Consider the following 19,245-nt stretch of genomic DNA (forward strand, 5'->3'; position numbering starts at 1 on the left):
GATATACTGTGCTTAGATTTCCAGAATAGATTTGACAAGAAGCCACATCAAAGGTTACCTCATAAAATAAGAGCTCATGGTGTAGTGAATAACCTAATAGCATGGACAAATGATTGGTTAGCTAACAGGAAACTAGAGAATAGCCATTAATGGATCATTTTCCGGTTAGCAAGATACGATTAATGGAGTGTCACAGAAATCAGTGCCGGTCCTCAACTAGTTACAATTTATGTTCATGACTTGGATGAAGAAATCAAATGTATAGCTTTAAATATATAGATGACATAAAGTAGGTAAGGAAGTAAATTGTGAGAGAACATTACGAGTCTGCAAAGAGATAAACCTCGGTCAAATGAATATGAAAAATTTGGCAGATGGATTATAATATAGTAAAATGTAACTTTTGTTGACTTTAGCAAGATAATTAGAGAAGTATCATATTATTTAAATGGAGAGAGATTGCAGAACTCTTTGGTCCAGGGGATTTGGGTGGCCTAGTACATAAATGATGTAAAGTTAGTTTGCAGGTACAACAAATGATTAGGAAAGCAAATTGAATGTTGTCATTTTTTGCCAGGAGAATGGAATGTGAAAGTAAGGATATTTTGCTACAGTTGTCCATGTTGTTAGTGAGAACATGTCTGGAGTGCATTTTGATCTCCTTATTTAAAAGAATGTGAATGCCTTCGAAGCAGTTCAGCGAGGGTTCATTCGAGCGATATCTGGGATAGCGGTGGGGTTTATCTGATGAGCAAAGGTCAGACAGGAAGTCCTGTATCCATTGGAGTTTAGGAGAAGCAGAGGCGATCTTATTGGGACGTAAAAGTTCCTGAGAGAATGCAACAAGGTGGATGCTGAAAGGATGTTTTGCCTTGTCAGAGAGACTAGAACTAAGGGACATTGTTTCTAAAAAAAAAGTCTCACATTTAAAACGGAGATGAGAAGAAATATATTCTCTCAGAGGGTCATGTGCCTTGGAATTCTTCCTTAGAGAGCAGTCTTGAGTTATTGGGGTAGATAAGAATGTGGAATTGAAGAAATAATCAGGTCAGTCATGATCTTATTGAATGACAGAGCAGACCGGATTGGCTGAATAGCTTACTACAGCTCCTAATTCGCATGTTCATACATATGTTTGTAGAAATTACTCTTCTTTCAAAACGAGTCCCATATGCACCACTATGTAGCATTAGGTGGGTGTGTGTACAATGTGTTGCCCTCCTCTATTTAAGATGTTATATTCCAGGTGGTGAAGGATATAATCAGGCTAATCTTTATACTGTTTCAAAAGCATTTGTTTACAAAGTTACACATTACAACAAGAAACGCCTAACCCAAGGACCACAGTTTTGGGATCTATAGGAAAATAAGTGAGTCTTCAGAGAATGTTTGCCACATGAATAGAATTAAATAAATTAATTTATCATTACCTTACAACACTACTCTGATGTGCCACAGTGGCAGCAATGTGATTTCAGCTTGAGACTTTAATGAAAGATTCATTAGTGCATGTTTAGCCACAAGATACTACATTCGTGCGGGTTGGATTTTCAAATCTATCATGAGATCTTAAAAGAGAAATGTACAGGGTACATGATAATGTTCTTCAATTCAGGTAGCCCAAAATGGCCCAGGCAGCCAACCCCTGCTAGAATATCTATTTTGGATCTTCTAATGGTACAAATCGGTCTTGCTGGTAATTCTGATTGTTTACTCGTCGTTGTGTTTGTATGACGCTGGTAGAGTTCAAATCGGTGGCCTGAAAAAGGCACCAATTACCTGATAACAAAATGGTATCTTTAGAACTATTTTGTTAATGAGGGTATACAACAACTTTTAAATGCAATGCTCATCTTACTTACCTCCCATGTTAATATTGTTGACCCTAGAACTACATATCAGAGTGCTTTTTTTTTAAAGAAGTTGCTCATCATGTGATGGCAGGATGCGGCTTCAGGTTTCAGATGGTCAATAATTGAATTTGGCAATCCACTCAATGGTGCTAAAGATGTAACTTATAAGGGAAATGTAACTATAGATATGTAGGTGCGCTGTTTTAAATTTATGATTTAATTATCTTGTTGAGATACAATAAGTTGAATTTACCTGTAGCTTGCTCTGTTGTACTTGCCAAAAGTGTGATTGGTAAATGAATGAATATCTATAAAGAGAGTATTACTTTGCAGCTAATCTGTGTGACTTTAAGCTACTTGGACACAAGCATTATGCCTAAAATCCCCACCATTGACATCCTTCACTTTGGTTTGTTATTCCTCACTAAAAAAGGATATTGCAGAATTGTTACATCACTGAAGAAGGCCATTTGGCCCATTGTGCCTGCACCAGTTCATTAAAAGAGCATCACTAGCTAGTGACAATCTCCTGCTTTTTCCCCATACCCTTGTACATTATTTTATCCAAATAATCATCTAATGCCCTCTTGAATGTCTCAGTTGAACCTGCCTCTGCCACATTTCCAAGCAGTGCATTCTGGCTTTTTCCTCACTTCACCCTTATTTCTTTTGCAGATCATTTTAAATCTATGCCCTCTTGTTCTTGCTCCTTTTATGAATGGGAACAGTGTTTCCCTATCTACTCTATCCAGCCCTGAGAAAGTCCAATTCAAATTGCTTTCTGCAGATCAATGGAATGTTCCATTTTAAAACAAAATATTACAACTTCCTCAATTAATCTCAATTAATTGCATAAATGGATATCACCAGAACCTAAATAGTTCTACTTCTGATAATGAGTTTTTGTTTTTCTTTCACAGTGTACTGAAACATTCAGTAGATGCTACCTATGAGAATCAAGGACCCAGCCCTGGCTATAGGATGGAGATGTCTATTTTTTATGTTGTCTACTTTGTTGTCTTCCCTTTCTTCTTTGTTAACATCTTTGTGGCCTTGATCATCATCACTTTCCAAGAACAGGGAGATAAAATGATGGAGGACTATAGTCTGGAAAAGAACGAGGTTTGTATTGTAGGTCATCATGGCAAACTGACCCAATTAATGTATGGTCAGAAATTAATTACGTAAAACAAGAAATAACTAAATTTCATTACAAATGTTACATCACATATGGTGGACATATGATAGATTGAGCAAGAGAGAAATCCCAAATGGAAATCTGTGGTAGGACAGCTTCTGCTGTCATTATTGGGGTACGGTGAAAGGATTTTTAATTCGCATCGAACATATTCTGTTCCTAATTTGGAAATCCTTGCTGCTGACATTGGGATGCTGCACTAAAATCCAACATTTTGCTGAATGTAGATTTACTCTTGCCCCCCATCCCCCCAGCAAGGAAATATATGCTAAAATATTGGAATACGATCCAACATTGTGTATGAAATACAGACTATATTGAAGGATTCAATGCAATCTGAAGCCTGAGATTGAATTTCTCTGCAGCATCTCAGACAACCCTTGATAGTAGACACAAGGTAATGTTAATTACTGAAGCTGGGTTAAATTGCTAGCTGCTGCTTTATGTCAGAACTGTTCTTATGCCTCTAGGAGTTAAGTTTGTGTACAATGCACACAAGATACTTTTGAATTAGGAGTTAGTCATTGGGTTCAGTCAGCCTGCTTCACTCAATAAATTGCAACTCCATATGTGCTGTTCCTTACCATTTTTCATGGAAACCATTTCTTAATTTCCAATATACTTCAGTTTCACTACTTTAGTTAATTTTTTATTCCAAGTCCCTATGTCCTTCTGTTGAAGCAATGCATGGTGGCTCAGTGGCTAGCACTGCTGCCTCACAGCGCCAGGGACCCGGGTTTGATTCCAGCCTCGGGCAACTGTCTGTGTGGAGTTTGCACATTCACCCTGTGACTGAGTGGGTTTCCTCTGGGTGCTCCAGTTTCCTCCCACAGTCCAAAGATGTGCAGGTTAGGTGGATTGGCCATGCTAAATTGCCCATAGTGTCCAGGGATGTTTAGGTTATGTACGTTAGACATGGGAAATGCAGGGGTAGGGGAATGGGTCTGGGTGCAGTGCTCTTCAGAAGGGCAGTGTGGACTTGTTGGGCCAAATGACCCTTTTCCAGACTGTAGGGATTCTATTAAAAAAAGTCTTTTGTTTGAGACCAATTTTTTTTGTTTATCAAATGGAGGAATGTTAATGTAAATTTCCTGATCATTAAATGCCCTCTGATATTTGAACACCCCACCACAATTAACAATTTGTTCCACGCCAAGCTTGTCAGTTCCATTCATATTCTTTAAAATGTCAATGACATGGATGGTGGGTAACACAGATAAGTGAGACTTGGTAATAAATATCAAATTACATTTTCTGAAGACGGGTCCAGACCCAAAACGTCAGCTTTCCTGCTCCTCTGATGGTGCTTGGCCTGCTGTGTTCATCCAGCTCTATACCTTGTTATATGTAGTCTTAATTGATTTTTGAATCCAATCATTCCAAGTAGCTGATTCATTGCAAATAGTTGGTCTCTCCTTGTGCAAAGATAATTAGGAAGAGTCAGCATGGTTTTGTGAAGGGGACATCACGCCTGACAAATTTATTGGAGTTCTTGAGGGAATAATGTGATGTGCATAATGGCATGCTTGTATACATACTATACTTGGATTTCCAGAAGGCATTTTAGAATGTGCCACATAAAAGTTTATTGCAAAATGTGGGAGCTTATGGTGTAGGAGGTAGGTAACATATTAACATAAATAAAATATTAGTTGATTCTTAGAAAATAGAGGTTATGCATAAATGAGTTCTTCTCTAATTGACTGGTTGTGACAAGAAGAGTCCTGCAGGAGTCTGGAGCCTCCTTTTTATACAACTTATATCAATAACTTAGGTAAGGGGGAGCATAGACGTTTTGCTAAATTTTCAGATGACAGAAAGATAGATAGGATACTATGTTATTAAGAGTAGATAAGGAAGTTGCAAAGCAATACAAGTAGATTGAACAAACACACAAAAATGTGGCAGATGGAGGATAATATGAGAAAATATGAAGTTGTTCACTTTGGTAGGAAGAATAAACAAAACAGTACTTCTTGAATGAAGAACAACTGCAGAATTCCAAGATGCAAAGAGGTCTAGGTGTCCAACTGTATGAATCACTAAAAGTTAATATGCATGCACACAAGTAATTTAGAGGCCTAATGGAATGCTTGCCATTCTTCTGAGAAGAATTGAACTTAAAAGTAAAAATGATATGCTTCAGTTCTGTAGGGCATTAGTGAGACAAGGTCTCAAATAACTTGTGCAGTTTTGGAAAGATGTAAATGCATTGAAGGTGGTTCAGAGGAGGTTTACTAGATTGATGCCTGGAATAAGCGAGTTATTTTTTGAGGTTGGAATTGTTTTCACCGGAGTTTAGAAGAATGACGAGCTACTTGATTTAAGAGTATAAGATCCTGAACAATCTTGTCAGGTGGTTGTAAAAATGATGCTTCCTCTTTTTGGTGAGGCAAGAATTTGGGAGCACTTTAAAAATTAGGAGTCATTCTTTTAAGATAGAGATGAAGAGAATCTGTTTCTCTCAGAGAATTGTGTGACTTTGGAAATCCCTCCCTCAGAAGGCATTTGAGAAGGAGTTGTTGACCATTTTTGCAGGAGGGGTAGGTAGATTATTGTTAAACAGTGAATTAAAGGTGGGGATGGGGGTGATGGTAGCTGGGAATATGGAATTAGAAACATAAGCAAGTTAGCCATGACTTTATTGAATGGCAAAGCAGGCTTAAAGGGGCTGAATGAAGTATTTCTGCTCCTAATTTGTATGTTTGTATATAAGTTGCTTGTGTAAAATTCCTACTTTGATAAATCTGGGACAATCTCAATTCAGATCCTTGTAAGCAGATAAAATGAACAGAATTGTTCATAGAGAGCCCAGTAGATATGGAAGTGGGAATAGCTTTCACTAACAGAGAGAAAATAAGTATTTTGTTTTTATGTATTTAGTTTTGAGTTTGTTTTGTTGAATTAACCTTTATTATCTTGTCTCTTGCAGAGAGCATGCATTGACTTTGCTATCAGTGCCAAGCCCTTGACACGGCATATGCCACAGAACAAACAAACCTTTCAGTACAAAATGTGGCAGTTTGTGGTGTCACCCCCATTTGAGTACACCATTATGGCTATGATTGCACTCAATACTGTGGTGCTAATGATGAAGGTCAGTAAGCAGATTTCCAAACTTTGATTTTCTGTTTGTCCATTTCTGTTCTGTTGTTATTGCCACTTGCTGTCTTACTGCCATACTTCTCCAACCAACTATCAATACTAAAGAATGTCACCTGAAGGGAATGTCATTAGTTCAGTCCGTTTTCCCCCATGCCCTCCCAACTATGGGGAGACAGTGGCATAGTGGTAATGTCACTGGACTAGTAATCCAAAACTTCAGGATAATGTTCTGAGGATGTGGGATCAAATCCCACCCTTGCAGATGATGAATTTCATCTGGCCTACATGTGACTCCAGACCCACATCAGTATTGTTGAGTCTTGCCTGCCCTCTGAGCAATTAGGGATGACCTAGTCAGTGATGCCCCTGTCCCATGAAGTAATTAGTGCAACATAATATTGGTAAGGTTTATAATTGGGGGAAGGGTAATTATAATTCTGTTAGGCAAGAACTGGGTAACATAAAATGGGAACAGATGCTGTCAGGGAAGAGCACTATAGAAATGTGGAGATTGTTTAAGGAATGCATACGCGTGTGATCGATATGTTTGTCCCTAGCAGGCAGGGAAAATGCGGTTGAGTGAGGGAGCCTTGGTTCTCAAGAGAAGTCGAACGACTAGTTAAGAGGAAGAAGGATGCTTATATAAGGTTTAGGAAACAAGGATCGGAAAAGGCTTTAGAGGGATACAAGTTAGCCAGGAAGGAGCTGAAGAAAGGGCTTAGGAGAGCTATAAGGGGGCATGAGAAAACATTGGCAGAGAGGATCAAGGAAAACTCCAAGGCTTTTGGCTGATCAAGGATTGTAAAGAGAATTTGTGCACGGAGCCTAAAGAGATAGGAGAGGTCCTTAATGAATACTTTTCTTTGGTATTCACAACTGAGAGGGACCTAGGTGTAGGGGAGGACAGTGTGAAACAGGCTGGTAGGGTAGAGGAGGTCGATGTTAGTAAGGAAGATATACTAGGAATTTTGAAGAACTTGAAGATAGATAAGTCCCCTGGGCCTGATGGGATTTATCCAAGGATTCTATGGGAAGCAACGGAAGAGATCGCAGGGCCTTTGGCAATGATCTTTTCATCCTCACTGTCCACGGGTATACTGCCGAAAGATTGGATAGTGGCAAACGTCATTCCCTTGTTCAAAAAAGGGAATAGGAATAACCCCGGAAATTACAGGCCAGTTAGTCTTACTTCAGTGGTGGGCAAATTATTGGAAAGGGCTCTGAGATATAGGATTTATGATCACTTGGATAGGCACAGTTTGATTCGTGATAGTCAGCATGGATTTGTGAGGGGTAGATCATGCCTCACAAACCTTATTGAATTCTTTGAAGAGGTGACCAAACACATGGATGAAGGTAGAGCAGTGGATGTGGTATACATGGATTTAAGTAAGGCATTTAATAAGGTTCCCCATGGTAGGCTCATGCAGAAAGTAAGGAGGCATGGGATAGGGGGAAATGTGGCAGATTGGATTCAGAATTGGCTGACCCTTAGAAGACAAAGGGTGGTAGTGGTTGGAAAATATTCAACATGGTGCTCAGTTACGAGTGGTGTACCACAAGGATCTGTTCTGGGTCTTCTTCTGTTTGTGATTTTTGTAAATGATTTGGATGTAGGAGTGGAAGGGTGGATTAGTAAGTTCGCGGACGATACGAAGGTGGGTCGAGTTGTGGACAGTGTGGAGGGCTGTTTTAGGTTACAGAGGGACATTGATAGGATGCAGAGCTGGGCTGAGAAGTGGTAGATGGAGTTTAACCCTGAAAATTGTGAGGTGACTTATTTTGGAAGGACAAACTTGAAAGCAGAATACAGGGTTAACGGAAAGATTCTTGGCAGTGTGGAGGAGCAGAGGGATCTTGGGGTTCATGTCCACAGTTCCCTGAAAGCTGCCACCCAGGTGAATAGAGTTGTTAAGAAGGCGTATGGTGTGTTAGCTTTCATTAATAAAGGGATCGAGTTCAAGAGCCGTGAAGTTATGCTCCAGCTATACAAAACCCTGGTTCAGCCACATCTGGATTATTGTGTCCAGTTCTGGTCGCCTCATTACAGGAAAGATGTGGAAGCGTTGGAAACGGTGCAGAGGAGATTTACCAGGATGTTGCCTGGAATGGAGGGAAGGTCTTACGAGGAAAGGTTGAGAGAGCTAGGGCTTTTCTCTTTAGAACGACGAAGGATGAGAGGTGACTTGATAGAGGTGTACAAGATGATTAGAGGTAGAGATACAGGGGACGGCCAGACACTTTTTCCTATGGTGGAGGTAGCTATTGCGAGGGGGCATAGTTTTAAAGTGAGTGGAGGTAGATATAGGGGAGACGTCAGAGGTAGGTTCTTTACTCAGAGAGTTGGTAGGGGCGTGGAATGCATTGCCGGAGAGGGTAGTGGACTTGGCCTCATTAGGGGCATTTAAGCGGTTATTTGATAGGCATATGGATGATAGTATAAAGTAGGACTGGAGGTTAGATAGACCTTAGGTTTAAGGTAAAAGTCCGGCACAACATCGTGGGCCGAAGGGCCCGTACTGTGCTGTACTGTTCTATGTTCTATGTTCTAATATGTGGCCAGTTTCATTGACTTTTAACCGTTCTCTGGAATGACCTAGTAAGCCACTCAGTTGTACTGGGATGGATTAAAAAATACCAACAATGTCGACAACCTGGGAATGCATTTAAAAGAAAACTATAATTTAACATAATTCCAGTCCACTTTATGATGATACCAGTTCATATGTTTCTTTATATATTTCAGTACTTACTGTATTTTATCTATTCTGCAATGATGCTGAAGAGTAGCAGCATGTGTAGGCTCAGTCTTTGACAATTTCTGTGATTTCTACTTCTGCCAAAAACTATCTTAGAAAGTTTTGTAGATGGAAATCCATTGATTCAATTAGAGATTAGTATTCATTATTCAGTCTCCTGCCCTAGCTCATTTTAATACATGTATCTTTAATTTCATTGTTTTAAAAAAAACTCCACCTCTGTGCATGTTATGCATTGGTATGAATAAGAATTCTGCACTTACAATTCAATTTATTTCACATTGAAGTAAGGTGAGCAAGCCTGGAGATACTGATTACACGTTGGCATTGCTCTACACTTTGTACAGGAATTGATATTGGAAAAAATGCAGTGCGCCTTCCACAGTGTAACGGTGACTAAGATTAGTGGAGATTGTTCAGCACAGACTTGATAGGCTGAAAGGCCTTTCTGTGCTGTAAGCTTCTAGACTACTGGACTATTCCATATGTGCAACTTCTTCCATCAATAGCCATTGTGATGGAGTCACTGAGCTAGGCTACGTTACAATTTCTGATATTATTTGCTGGCCGACTGTTCTCTAACTAATCATTCAATTTTATGAGTTTATAAAATCATGAGGGGCATGGATAAGGTGGATAGCCAAGGTCTTTTTCCCAGTATAGGCGAGTCCAAAACTATAAGGCAGAGGTTTAAGGCGAGAGTGGAAAGATTTAAAAGGAACCTAAGGGGCAACGTTTTCACACAGAGGGTTGCGCATGTATGGAACAAGTTGCCAGAAGGAAGTGGTGAAGGCTGGTGCAATTACAATATTTAAAAGGCATCTGGATGGGTATATGAGTAGGAAGGGTTTAGAGAGAGATATGTGTCAAATGCTGGCAGCTGGGACTAGATTAATTTAGGATATGGTTGAGTTGGGCCGTAGGGTCTGTTTCCATGCAACTCTCTTTGCCTGACTGTCTCTTTCTCTTTACCTGGGTAAAACAGACAGTTTTTCCCTAAACCTTGGGGAACCTGGCAGGTAAACTCAAGCAAAAGCTGTCAATGCTAAAAGGTGCTCGTCTTACATACATGCTGAAACCATCACATCTGCCTATGACTGAGCATGCTCCACACTTTTGACTCTCCCTATGAGGGCTCCAACATTTCTATCTTTCAAACCTACCAATTTCCCTGTTCCTTTTCTGCACCCCAAGGCCTCTAATCCCAATGCTGACGTGGCTGCCAGTTCTCCAGATCTGACTACCCCATTCAACAGGACACGCACACGCACACATACGCATACACACACGTATACATATACACGCACATAGTCTCTCTTTCTCTCTCTTTCCGTTTCTCTATCTATCTGTCTTTCTTTCTCTCTCTCTCTGCCCCTCTCAGTGGACCTGCACAAGATTACAAATAACATTATCGATTATAGTTGCCAAATATTTGCTAGGACTGTGTTCAATAATGATGTCTTTATATAGAGAATTCTCTTGGTCTCTAATCAATTCCCTGTTTGCACTAGAGAAGAAATAGCTCAAAGGATATTTAACAGTGAGTCTAAAACCATAAGGAATTTTGAATGGTTGAGTAAGGAAAGACTATTTTTATTGCTCAGGAGTCAGGAATTAAAAGTTCAAAACTATGTCAGGAGCAAGGTCAGAAAAATTTTGAGTTGTACAGAATTGTCCGAGCATGAAATGTTTTATCATAAAGCAGCTGTTTAAGCACAGAACAAAACATTTTTTAAGGCAATCTGGATAAATATTTGAATTGGAAAAAAATACAACACTCAGAAAAATACAAGTCACTTGGATTCATTTTAGATTGTCCAAGTGAAGAATGATACAATGAGTTTAATGGCTTGCTTTGTACTGTAAATGTTTATTGTGTATGCTTTAATAACCAGTTGATTCTGTAGTGATATCCTGAAAAATGAAATAAGTTCACTTATACCAAGGTCTTCCAATTAACATACTTTAATGATCTTTCCCTCTAACCTCCATTGCCAATATTGTAGAGGTACAACATTAATAACTAAATTGAAAGAGAAAATGCAAGGGAATCTCAGCAGGTCTGGCAGCAACTGGCAGAAACAGAGCTGATGTTTCAAATCTGATACAACCTTCAGTTCTGAAGAAAAGTCATATCAGACTTGAAACTTTAACACTGTTTCTCTGTCTATAGATGCTGCCAGACCTGCTAAATTTCTCCAGTGCTTTCTTTTTTAATTTCAAACTTCCAGCATCCACAGTATTTTGCTTTTGTTAATAAGTAAACTTTCTTTTTCTTGGTTTAGTTTTCTGATCAGCCACAATCTTATGACGATGTTCTAAAGTATCTCAATATGGTGTTCACCATTTTGTTCTCATGCGAATGTATCCTGAAAATTATTGCCTTTGGAATTCTGGTGAGTATATGGCATGGCCTTTATATTATTTGTTTTTGCTCCTAAATTTTCTCCCCCTCCCTCTCTTTCTGAAAGCATTGACTCTTGTAGTTCCACAGGTGCAAGAAACTGCTTAACTAAGTGGCTATTCTTAATATGTGAGTAGACGTAAGTGTTGGAAGAACTTTTAAGTGTCTGGACACAACCTTGTCCTCACCAGTATCTAAATGCATGCACTTTTCAGCTGCTAATACTGAATAGTGACTGTGAATGGAAAAGCAATTAATTTCTTTTATTCCTTACCAGCTAAAGAAAATTACAGCCACTGTAGTATTCCTCTTGTGATCCTGTGACTTGACTCAAGGTAACACTTGATGTACTGCATTTGGCTGCAGCAACAGTGGTCAACAAAGTGGGGAGAAAAGTCATTCAAGAATATTATTCCTGATCAGTCGTTATGCTGGAGAGTGTGCTTGTGGATATCTGCTTGGAGACAGAACCAGGCTTTGCTATGATGATGTATAGCCCCAGTAATTTTGCAGCAATTGATGCTGACCTAATACATAAAGAATACGTAGTATGGAAGACTTAGGTGGACCAGCGTGACCAATAACTCAATATGAGGCAGCAGGAAGAGGGAGAAAATCTCTTCAAAATTTGAGATTTCTAATGGTGTTGCTTTTTGCTTCACAGAACTATTTTCAGGATGCCTGGAATGTATTTGATTTTGTCACGGTCCTGGGCAGTGTCACTGATATATTAGTGACGGAATTTTGGGTAAGTACACATTAAAAATGTTCATGTTAAACATCTTAAATGTAGAAGTTAATAAATAATAGTTTAGTTTCTGCCGTGAAAAGAAAGAGACAGATTGTTTCTGACACACTAATGTTGTTACAATTCCTGAGGTTATCCTGAAGCAGCTCCATCTGTTCCTGTTGTGTAGTTCTGGTCACATCATGGCACATAATCGCATTTTGAAAATATTTCAGAGGTCAGTCTGGCAGGAGAGGGTTCCATGGCTTGATCATTCTGGCAAGAAAGGGTTAAATTCCATATCAGAATTTGATAATTATTTCTATTTTATTTTAATTGTTATTACATCTTATTTAACATTTTTAAAACTAAATATTAGCAGTAAAAACACCTTTAAAGGAACCAAATATGTAAAACAGAGTGAAATGATTTTTTTGGTTATATCTTAAGGTTGATGAAGTGAGGTATATTAGTTCTGAGGAAGAGAAAATGTAACTCAAGTACACCCTGTGTCAGTATCAATTATATCCTAATCAGGTACAGTGCAGTTAGATGCTCTTTCTCTACATTTCATGTATCTGTGTCCCAAGCTCATACCATCAATCCTTATAGCCCCATTTCCCACGTATCTCTATTTCCGTTTTCGACTGAGGCACAAGATTTAATAACAAAAATGACAACTAGAGGGTTTAGCATTACAATCAAGCCAGGGAATTAACCCTGGTGCAATGAAGAGTGCAATAAGACATGCCAGGAGTAGCACCAAGTATACATAAAAATGAGAAGTCAACATGATGAAGCTGCAACACAGGACTACTTGCATGCCAAACTGTAGAAGCAGCTGCAATAGACAAAGCTAAGGACTGCCACAACCAGCAGAATCCAATCTAAGCTCTGCAATCCTGTCACATTCGGTCCTTTAAATTTAAACTACTATCAATGGAGGAGGGTTCACAAATATCCCCATCCTTAATGATGAGGGAGCCCGACACATCAGTGCAAAAGACAAAGCTGAAGCATTTGCGAGCATCTTTAGCCAGAAGTGCGCAGTGGATGTTTCCTGTCAATCTTCCCTTGATGTGCCTTGCATCACAGATGCCAATTTTAAGCCAATTTAATTCACTTCAAGTGATGTCAAGAAACAGCTGAAGGTATTCGATACTGCAAAGCTATGGTCATGAAAACATACTGTCATATTTACTAAAGACATATGCTCCAGACTTAGGCATGTCACTAGCCAAGATATTCCAGTGGCATGTGTGTGGCAATATGGAAAATTGCCCAAATATGTTTTGTTGACAAAAAGTCCAACCCAGTCAATTTCTGCCACATCAGTCTATTCCTGATTATCTGCAAAGTGATTGAAGGGGTCAATGACAGTGTTATCAAGTGGCATGTACTCAGCAATAACCTGCTTACTGTAGCTCAGTTTGGGTGCCACCAGGACCACAAAGCGAGTAACCTCATTACAGCCTTGATCCAAACATGGACAACGTTACTTCCATGACAGACCACAACAAGAAGACACAACACAGCCAGACACATAGTCAGCCTACTGTATATCAGAGATGACCGCAAGACTACTCAGACCCTTAGGTATCAGGATAGCCCACAAACCAACAACACCCTGCAACAGCTACTGAGGAACATAAAGGAATCCATATCCACAACCAATAAAACTAATGTAATATACAAAATACCATTTAAAAACTGAAAGAACTGCAGATGCTGTAAATCAGAAACAAAAACAGAAGTTGCTGGAAAAGCTCAGCAGGTCTGGCAGCATCTGTGAAGAAAAAAATCAGAGTTAACATTTTGGGTCCAGTGACCCTTCCTGAGAACATGCCCAAATATATCTTGTTGACAAAATGTCCAACCCAGTCAATTACTGCCACATCAGTCTATTCTTGGTTATCTGCAAAGCAATTGAGGGGACTTCCTCAGTTCTGAGGAAGGGTCACCGGACCCGAAACGTTAACTGCAAAATACCATGCAATGATTGTGAGAAATATTACATAGGCCAAACTAGAAGAAAATTGACAATAAGGATACACGAATACCAACTAGCCACCAAGAGAGACGACCAATTCTTACTGGTCTCAATACACACAGACAAAGAAGGACACGAATTTGACTGGGATGACACATCCATAATAGCACAAGCCAAACAGAGACATACCAGGGAATTCCTGGAGGTCTGGCATTCCGACCGAACAAGTTGAACTGGATCCAATATACAGACCACTGAAAAACAGAATATGAAGTGAAGCCAACCATTTCAGCAAACTGCAGTATATAAGTAACAAGCGGGACAGAACACCAACGCTTCACCGGAAGCACACTGACGATGTTACCTGGCAGGGGGACAAAACACCTGCAATCAAACACACCGGCTCAGTGAGCAAGTCTACAACCTCCTCCACAACCCGAGCTACAAATCTCCTCAAAACTTTTATGGACAAACGAACTGAATACATGAGATGAAAGTGACTGCCCTGGACATCCAGGTAACATTTGACTTAGTGTGGCATTAAGGAACCCCAGCAAAAGTGAAGTAAATGGGAATCAGGAGGGAACATCCCCATTGATTAGTGTACTATCCAGCACAGAGGAAGGTGGTTGAGGTTGTTGGAGTTCATCATCTCAGTCCTGTGACTTAATTGCAGGAGTTCTTCAGGGTAGCATCCTAGGCCCAGTTTGGCTTTGGCTGCTTGATCAATGACCTTCCTTCCATCATAAGTTCGTAAATGGGGAGATTAATATTCAGCAACATTTGTCACTCCTCAGATACTGTAACATTCCAACTCAATGGTAAAACCTGAACATATTAAAGCTTGAGCTAATAAATGATAAGTAACGTTTATCCTAGACAAGTGCCAGGCAACAACCATCTTCCACAAGAAAGAATCCAACCATCTCCCCTTGACATACAATGGCATTACCATCACTGAATCCTCCATTATTGTCATCATTATCATATAGATACTATGGCAGCCTTTTGAGGAGCATTAGGGAAGTCACTATTACTGACAATGATTAAGTTTAATTCCATATCTTTTCATTGAAGTTCCAGCCAGCTGCCATTTGGGATTTGAGCTCATGTCCCCAGACTAAGGCTCCTTTAACAACACCTTCCAACAGATGACCCCTAGCGCCTGGAAGAACAAGAATAGCAGACAATTGCAAACATCACCTCCTGCAAATTTCCCTCTAAGCGACACACCACCCTGTCTTGGAACTATATTTATATTTCTTCATTGTTGCTGGTCAAAATCCTGAAACTCCTTTCCCAAAAGCTGGGGCTATGGGGAAAGAACAGGGATGCAGGGTGAAATTGATAGTTCTTTGCAATCAATTCTATATTTTACAAGAAAATCACAGAGTGTAGAATTGGGGTAATGTAAGGCAAGGGGTCGTGGGCAAAAGGACAGTGGGAATGAGCTAGAGAACAGAATCAAAGCCACAAAATTTGACAAGATAGCATTGCAATAAAGGAGCTCTGGGGAGAAGAGAGAAGGAATTAAACACAAAAGCAAGGATTTAAGTTGGAGGCATTAGAGAACTAGGGCTTGATACAGGTTAGCAATGATAGAAATGTTGGATGAATAGGACTTGGTATAGGAAAGGATACACCCAGCAAGTTTTTTGTATCTGTTATGTTTAAAGAGATTGAAATGTGGCCAGAGACCAGATAGAAATGCACGGAACCAAATATTTAAATCTAACTTTATCGTTTACAGTTTTGAATGTAGATCCTTCAGTTCTTTTTTTTTCTCTTTGGTTTGTGCTGGACTATCATAACAATCAGAACAAATTGGCAACTTTTCCTCAGAAATACACTGTGTGTGAGCGGTGGAAATGTAACAATGCTGTACTATGCAATGTATTGCCTTGAGATTGGAAATGAAGATAGATTGCTGGGATAATGTAGAAGAACTTGAGTACTATCCCTAATGTACACTGTGCCTGAACAGACAGCAAAGTGCTTCTGTGACAACATTAAGTGTGATATTTGTTTTCATTGAAAATGCAGTCATTTAAATTGATAAACAGTCAAATATTCCTTTTTGTACCTAAGACCTGCAGGACAAGTGAATCTCAGGTGCTTTTGTGAAAATTTCCCAATTTTGTTTGACAACAGAAATTACCTTAAATTTAAATGAACAAGAGTAAGTCACTTGGCCTACAAATGCTGCTGTGCCATTTTTGCTAGCTATGGCAGTTCTTCAATATTTTATTCGAATTCATTAATCTTTCTCCACATTCCTTAACTCATGATTCAAGTAGTTATCTATAACTGTCTTAAAACCTATTTGATTCTGTATTAGCTCCTATTGGTGCTTTAAACATTCTATCAACCATTTGTGTGAAGATATTTTAACCAGTTTAGGTTTAATTTCAAAATTGAGTTGCCTTGTTTTTGAGTGAAGGCTTTGATCACTATTTATCTTATAAATTCACAGAATTATCTTTCGATTCATTCATAGTACAAATTTAGTATCTGTGTTGTATTTGCACCGAAACTGACTTAATGGAGTGCAAACTGACTGCGGATCTCAGCAAAGTGTGATCACTTCTCCAAGAAGTCATGCACTGCTCGGCTTCCATGTTGGGTCTTGCTCAAATTTTGGATTTAGGCTGAATTTAAATCATACGTGTTGGTATGCACTAACAGTGTATTCCTTTATTTGATAGCAAGATTAAATACCTTGGAACACTACTTATGTCTCTACAGCAAGAGAAACTTTGCCATTCTCAAAGCAGAAATTTGAAAGGGTCGATATAAGAGTAGTATGCCCATTGGGAGTGATCATGGGGTCTGTTGCCATTCTTACTATAATAAATTGAAAGATTTGTTCCAAACCATGCCCTTAAAAATTTCATGTTGGTGTGGTTTGCAAAGCTATCACAATGTTGCATATCCGCTCAGAGGGTCCAATGGTGTTCTAATCTTGTGCAATGTCACTTTTTGCTTTTGTGGAATAGGTAACAAGTAAATATCCCTCTAGGATACTGTATGTAAAGTTTTCGGAACGAATTCAGGAATGGCAATTGATGTTAATCATTGTGACATTGTAAGCTACTGTTAGTTGATAAGTGAATCTTTTCAGTTCCTAAGAACAGTCTTCAACAGAGGAATATACTTTTAAAGTACACTCTACAGTATAATACATGAAAGGCACCTATCATCTCGACTCTGATGAAGAGAGGCTACTTAGGCAAGATACCAAGGGCAGCTAGTGCCTATGGAACCACATTCAGTAAGCTATTAATGTCTTCAAAAGATGATTTGTGTAAATTTACATACAAAATCCATGAAATTATTGAGGGAAGGAATTTTGAAATGTCTGTTAGAATCCTAGGTGACTGTGCAGCCCGTGCTAACTCTCTGTGAAAGCAACTGACCTTGTCCTACTCATTCATCTTTTCCCTATATCTGTGCAAATGCTTTTTTACCGGAGATTTATGCAATTCTGTTTTGAAAGCCATGATTGAATCTGCCTCCATTACAATCAATGGCATTGCTGTCCAAAGCCTAGCTACTCACTGTGTTTAAAAAGAAGTATAATGTCTTTGGTCATATTGCCATTTACTTTCAAGTGTTGTCTTCTGGTTCTTGAACCTTCCACCAATGGAAACAGTCTCTCCTACTCTGCCTAGACTCCTTGTAACGTTGCACATTTCTATCAAATCTCTTCTCAATCTCCTTTCTTTAAGCAAATCAATTCCAATTTTTTTTGTTTTCCAATCTGGATTCAAATCAGAAGTCCCTAATAGGTGAGACTGCTCTGTTGTGTGTTTACATAAGTGGCTGTCGCTTTAACAGTCTGATCATGTTTCGTCATGATGACATCATCAGCCGATTTGGAAAGAAACAACTCAGCATAACCTTACTGCCTGGCAGAATAAACATCTTGTATAATAAAGCTCCTTCTCTTGCTTAACACTTCGGCTTTTTATCCTTCTTGAAATGTAATGTACTCTTGTAAATCTTACCTACACCTTCTCTGATGCGTTCACATCTATCCTAAATTGTGCTGCCTAGAATTGGACAATATCCAGTAGTGGTTGAACCTGTATGTTCACTATAATCTCGTGTACTCAATGCCTCTATGAATTCCAGGATCCTGTATGCCTTATTAATTGCTCTCTCAATGCATCCTGCCATTCCCAATTATTTTTGCACACATAACCACAAGTCCATCTATTCCGACACCCTTTCAGAATTGTACCTTGTATTTATGGTTCCTAAAAATAAACTGTCTCTTAAAACATGCACTACTACTCCATTAAAACATTATATTTCCAAACACTATGGCTTGTTTTTCACATTGTGATGTTAACTATAAAAACTAGTTGAAAAAGTCTCCGGACCCGAAACGTTAACTCTGATTTTTTCTTCACTGATGCTGCCAGACCTGCTGAGCTTTTCCAGCAACTTCTGTTTTTGGAACAGATAGTTGCTGGTTTTGATCATTAATATGATTCTTCAATCTGTGGAACACTTTAATTTAGGATACTGCAGCAGTTATTTCTAATGTACTTAATTTTTTATGCTTATAATTTATTAGTGCTAGTAAACAGGTTGTTTAGTGTCTAGAATGATTGCTTTATTTGTCAGCATTTGCTGCCCTCTGAAATACTGCAAGCAGGGCAGCAGAGAAATGGATGATCGATTAAAATACAATGTCTCTACTTCTCTTTCTGCCCCAATGGATCCCACTAGACTCGGCAGCAGAGAAATGGGGCTTTCCGTTGGAATGCTAAACAGAATCTTATCAGGTCAAAGGATCCCAATGGAGTAGCTTGAGCAGCTAATCTGCCATAGATGCCTGGTCAGACTGAAGTGACTCTTCACCTAGTGAGAAGAATAAGAGGGGCTTTCCAGGAATATAAAGGATTTGCCTTTGAGGGAGCAACAGTGCTCCTTCAACTCCCACAAAGAAAGTTGCACCTCCATTGCATCTTAAAAAGTTATTTCACACCATAGAGTGTCATCCCAAACGATATACTTTCAAGTTAACATCATACTTCAGTTAAAATCCTGTGTTCTCGTTGCATTACTACTGTTTTGGATTAATTCCATCATAAGCATGGATATTACTGCATAACTCCCAAGTTGAACCTTCAAGAGCTGGGTCTTGGAACAGGGAATCTTTGGAGAGATTTACAAGTCTCAGACATGTTTTGCATAATAT

General features: G+C 39.1%; 1 protein-coding gene across 1 annotated transcript in view; it reads left to right on the forward strand.

The window, feature by feature from the left end:
- The window catches only part of LOC109912552 (voltage-dependent P/Q-type calcium channel subunit alpha-1A-like), a 547,201-nt gene that overhangs the window by 391,575 nt on the left and 136,381 nt on the right, over positions 1-19,245 (forward strand). The window contains exons 29-32 of the mRNA XM_048617794.1: positions 2,774-2,975; positions 5,984-6,148; positions 11,201-11,311; positions 11,984-12,067. Of these exons, the coding sequence (XP_048473751.1) occupies positions 2,774-2,975; positions 5,984-6,148; positions 11,201-11,311; positions 11,984-12,067 (562 nt within the window). The remainder of the gene's footprint in view (positions 1-2,773; positions 2,976-5,983; positions 6,149-11,200; positions 11,312-11,983; positions 12,068-19,245) is intronic.

This window comes from Rhincodon typus, chromosome 38 (assembly GCF_021869965.1).
Source record: "Rhincodon typus isolate 14 chromosome 38, sRhiTyp1.1, whole genome shotgun sequence".
Classification (NCBI taxonomy): domain Eukaryota; kingdom Metazoa; phylum Chordata; class Chondrichthyes; order Orectolobiformes; family Rhincodontidae; genus Rhincodon; species Rhincodon typus.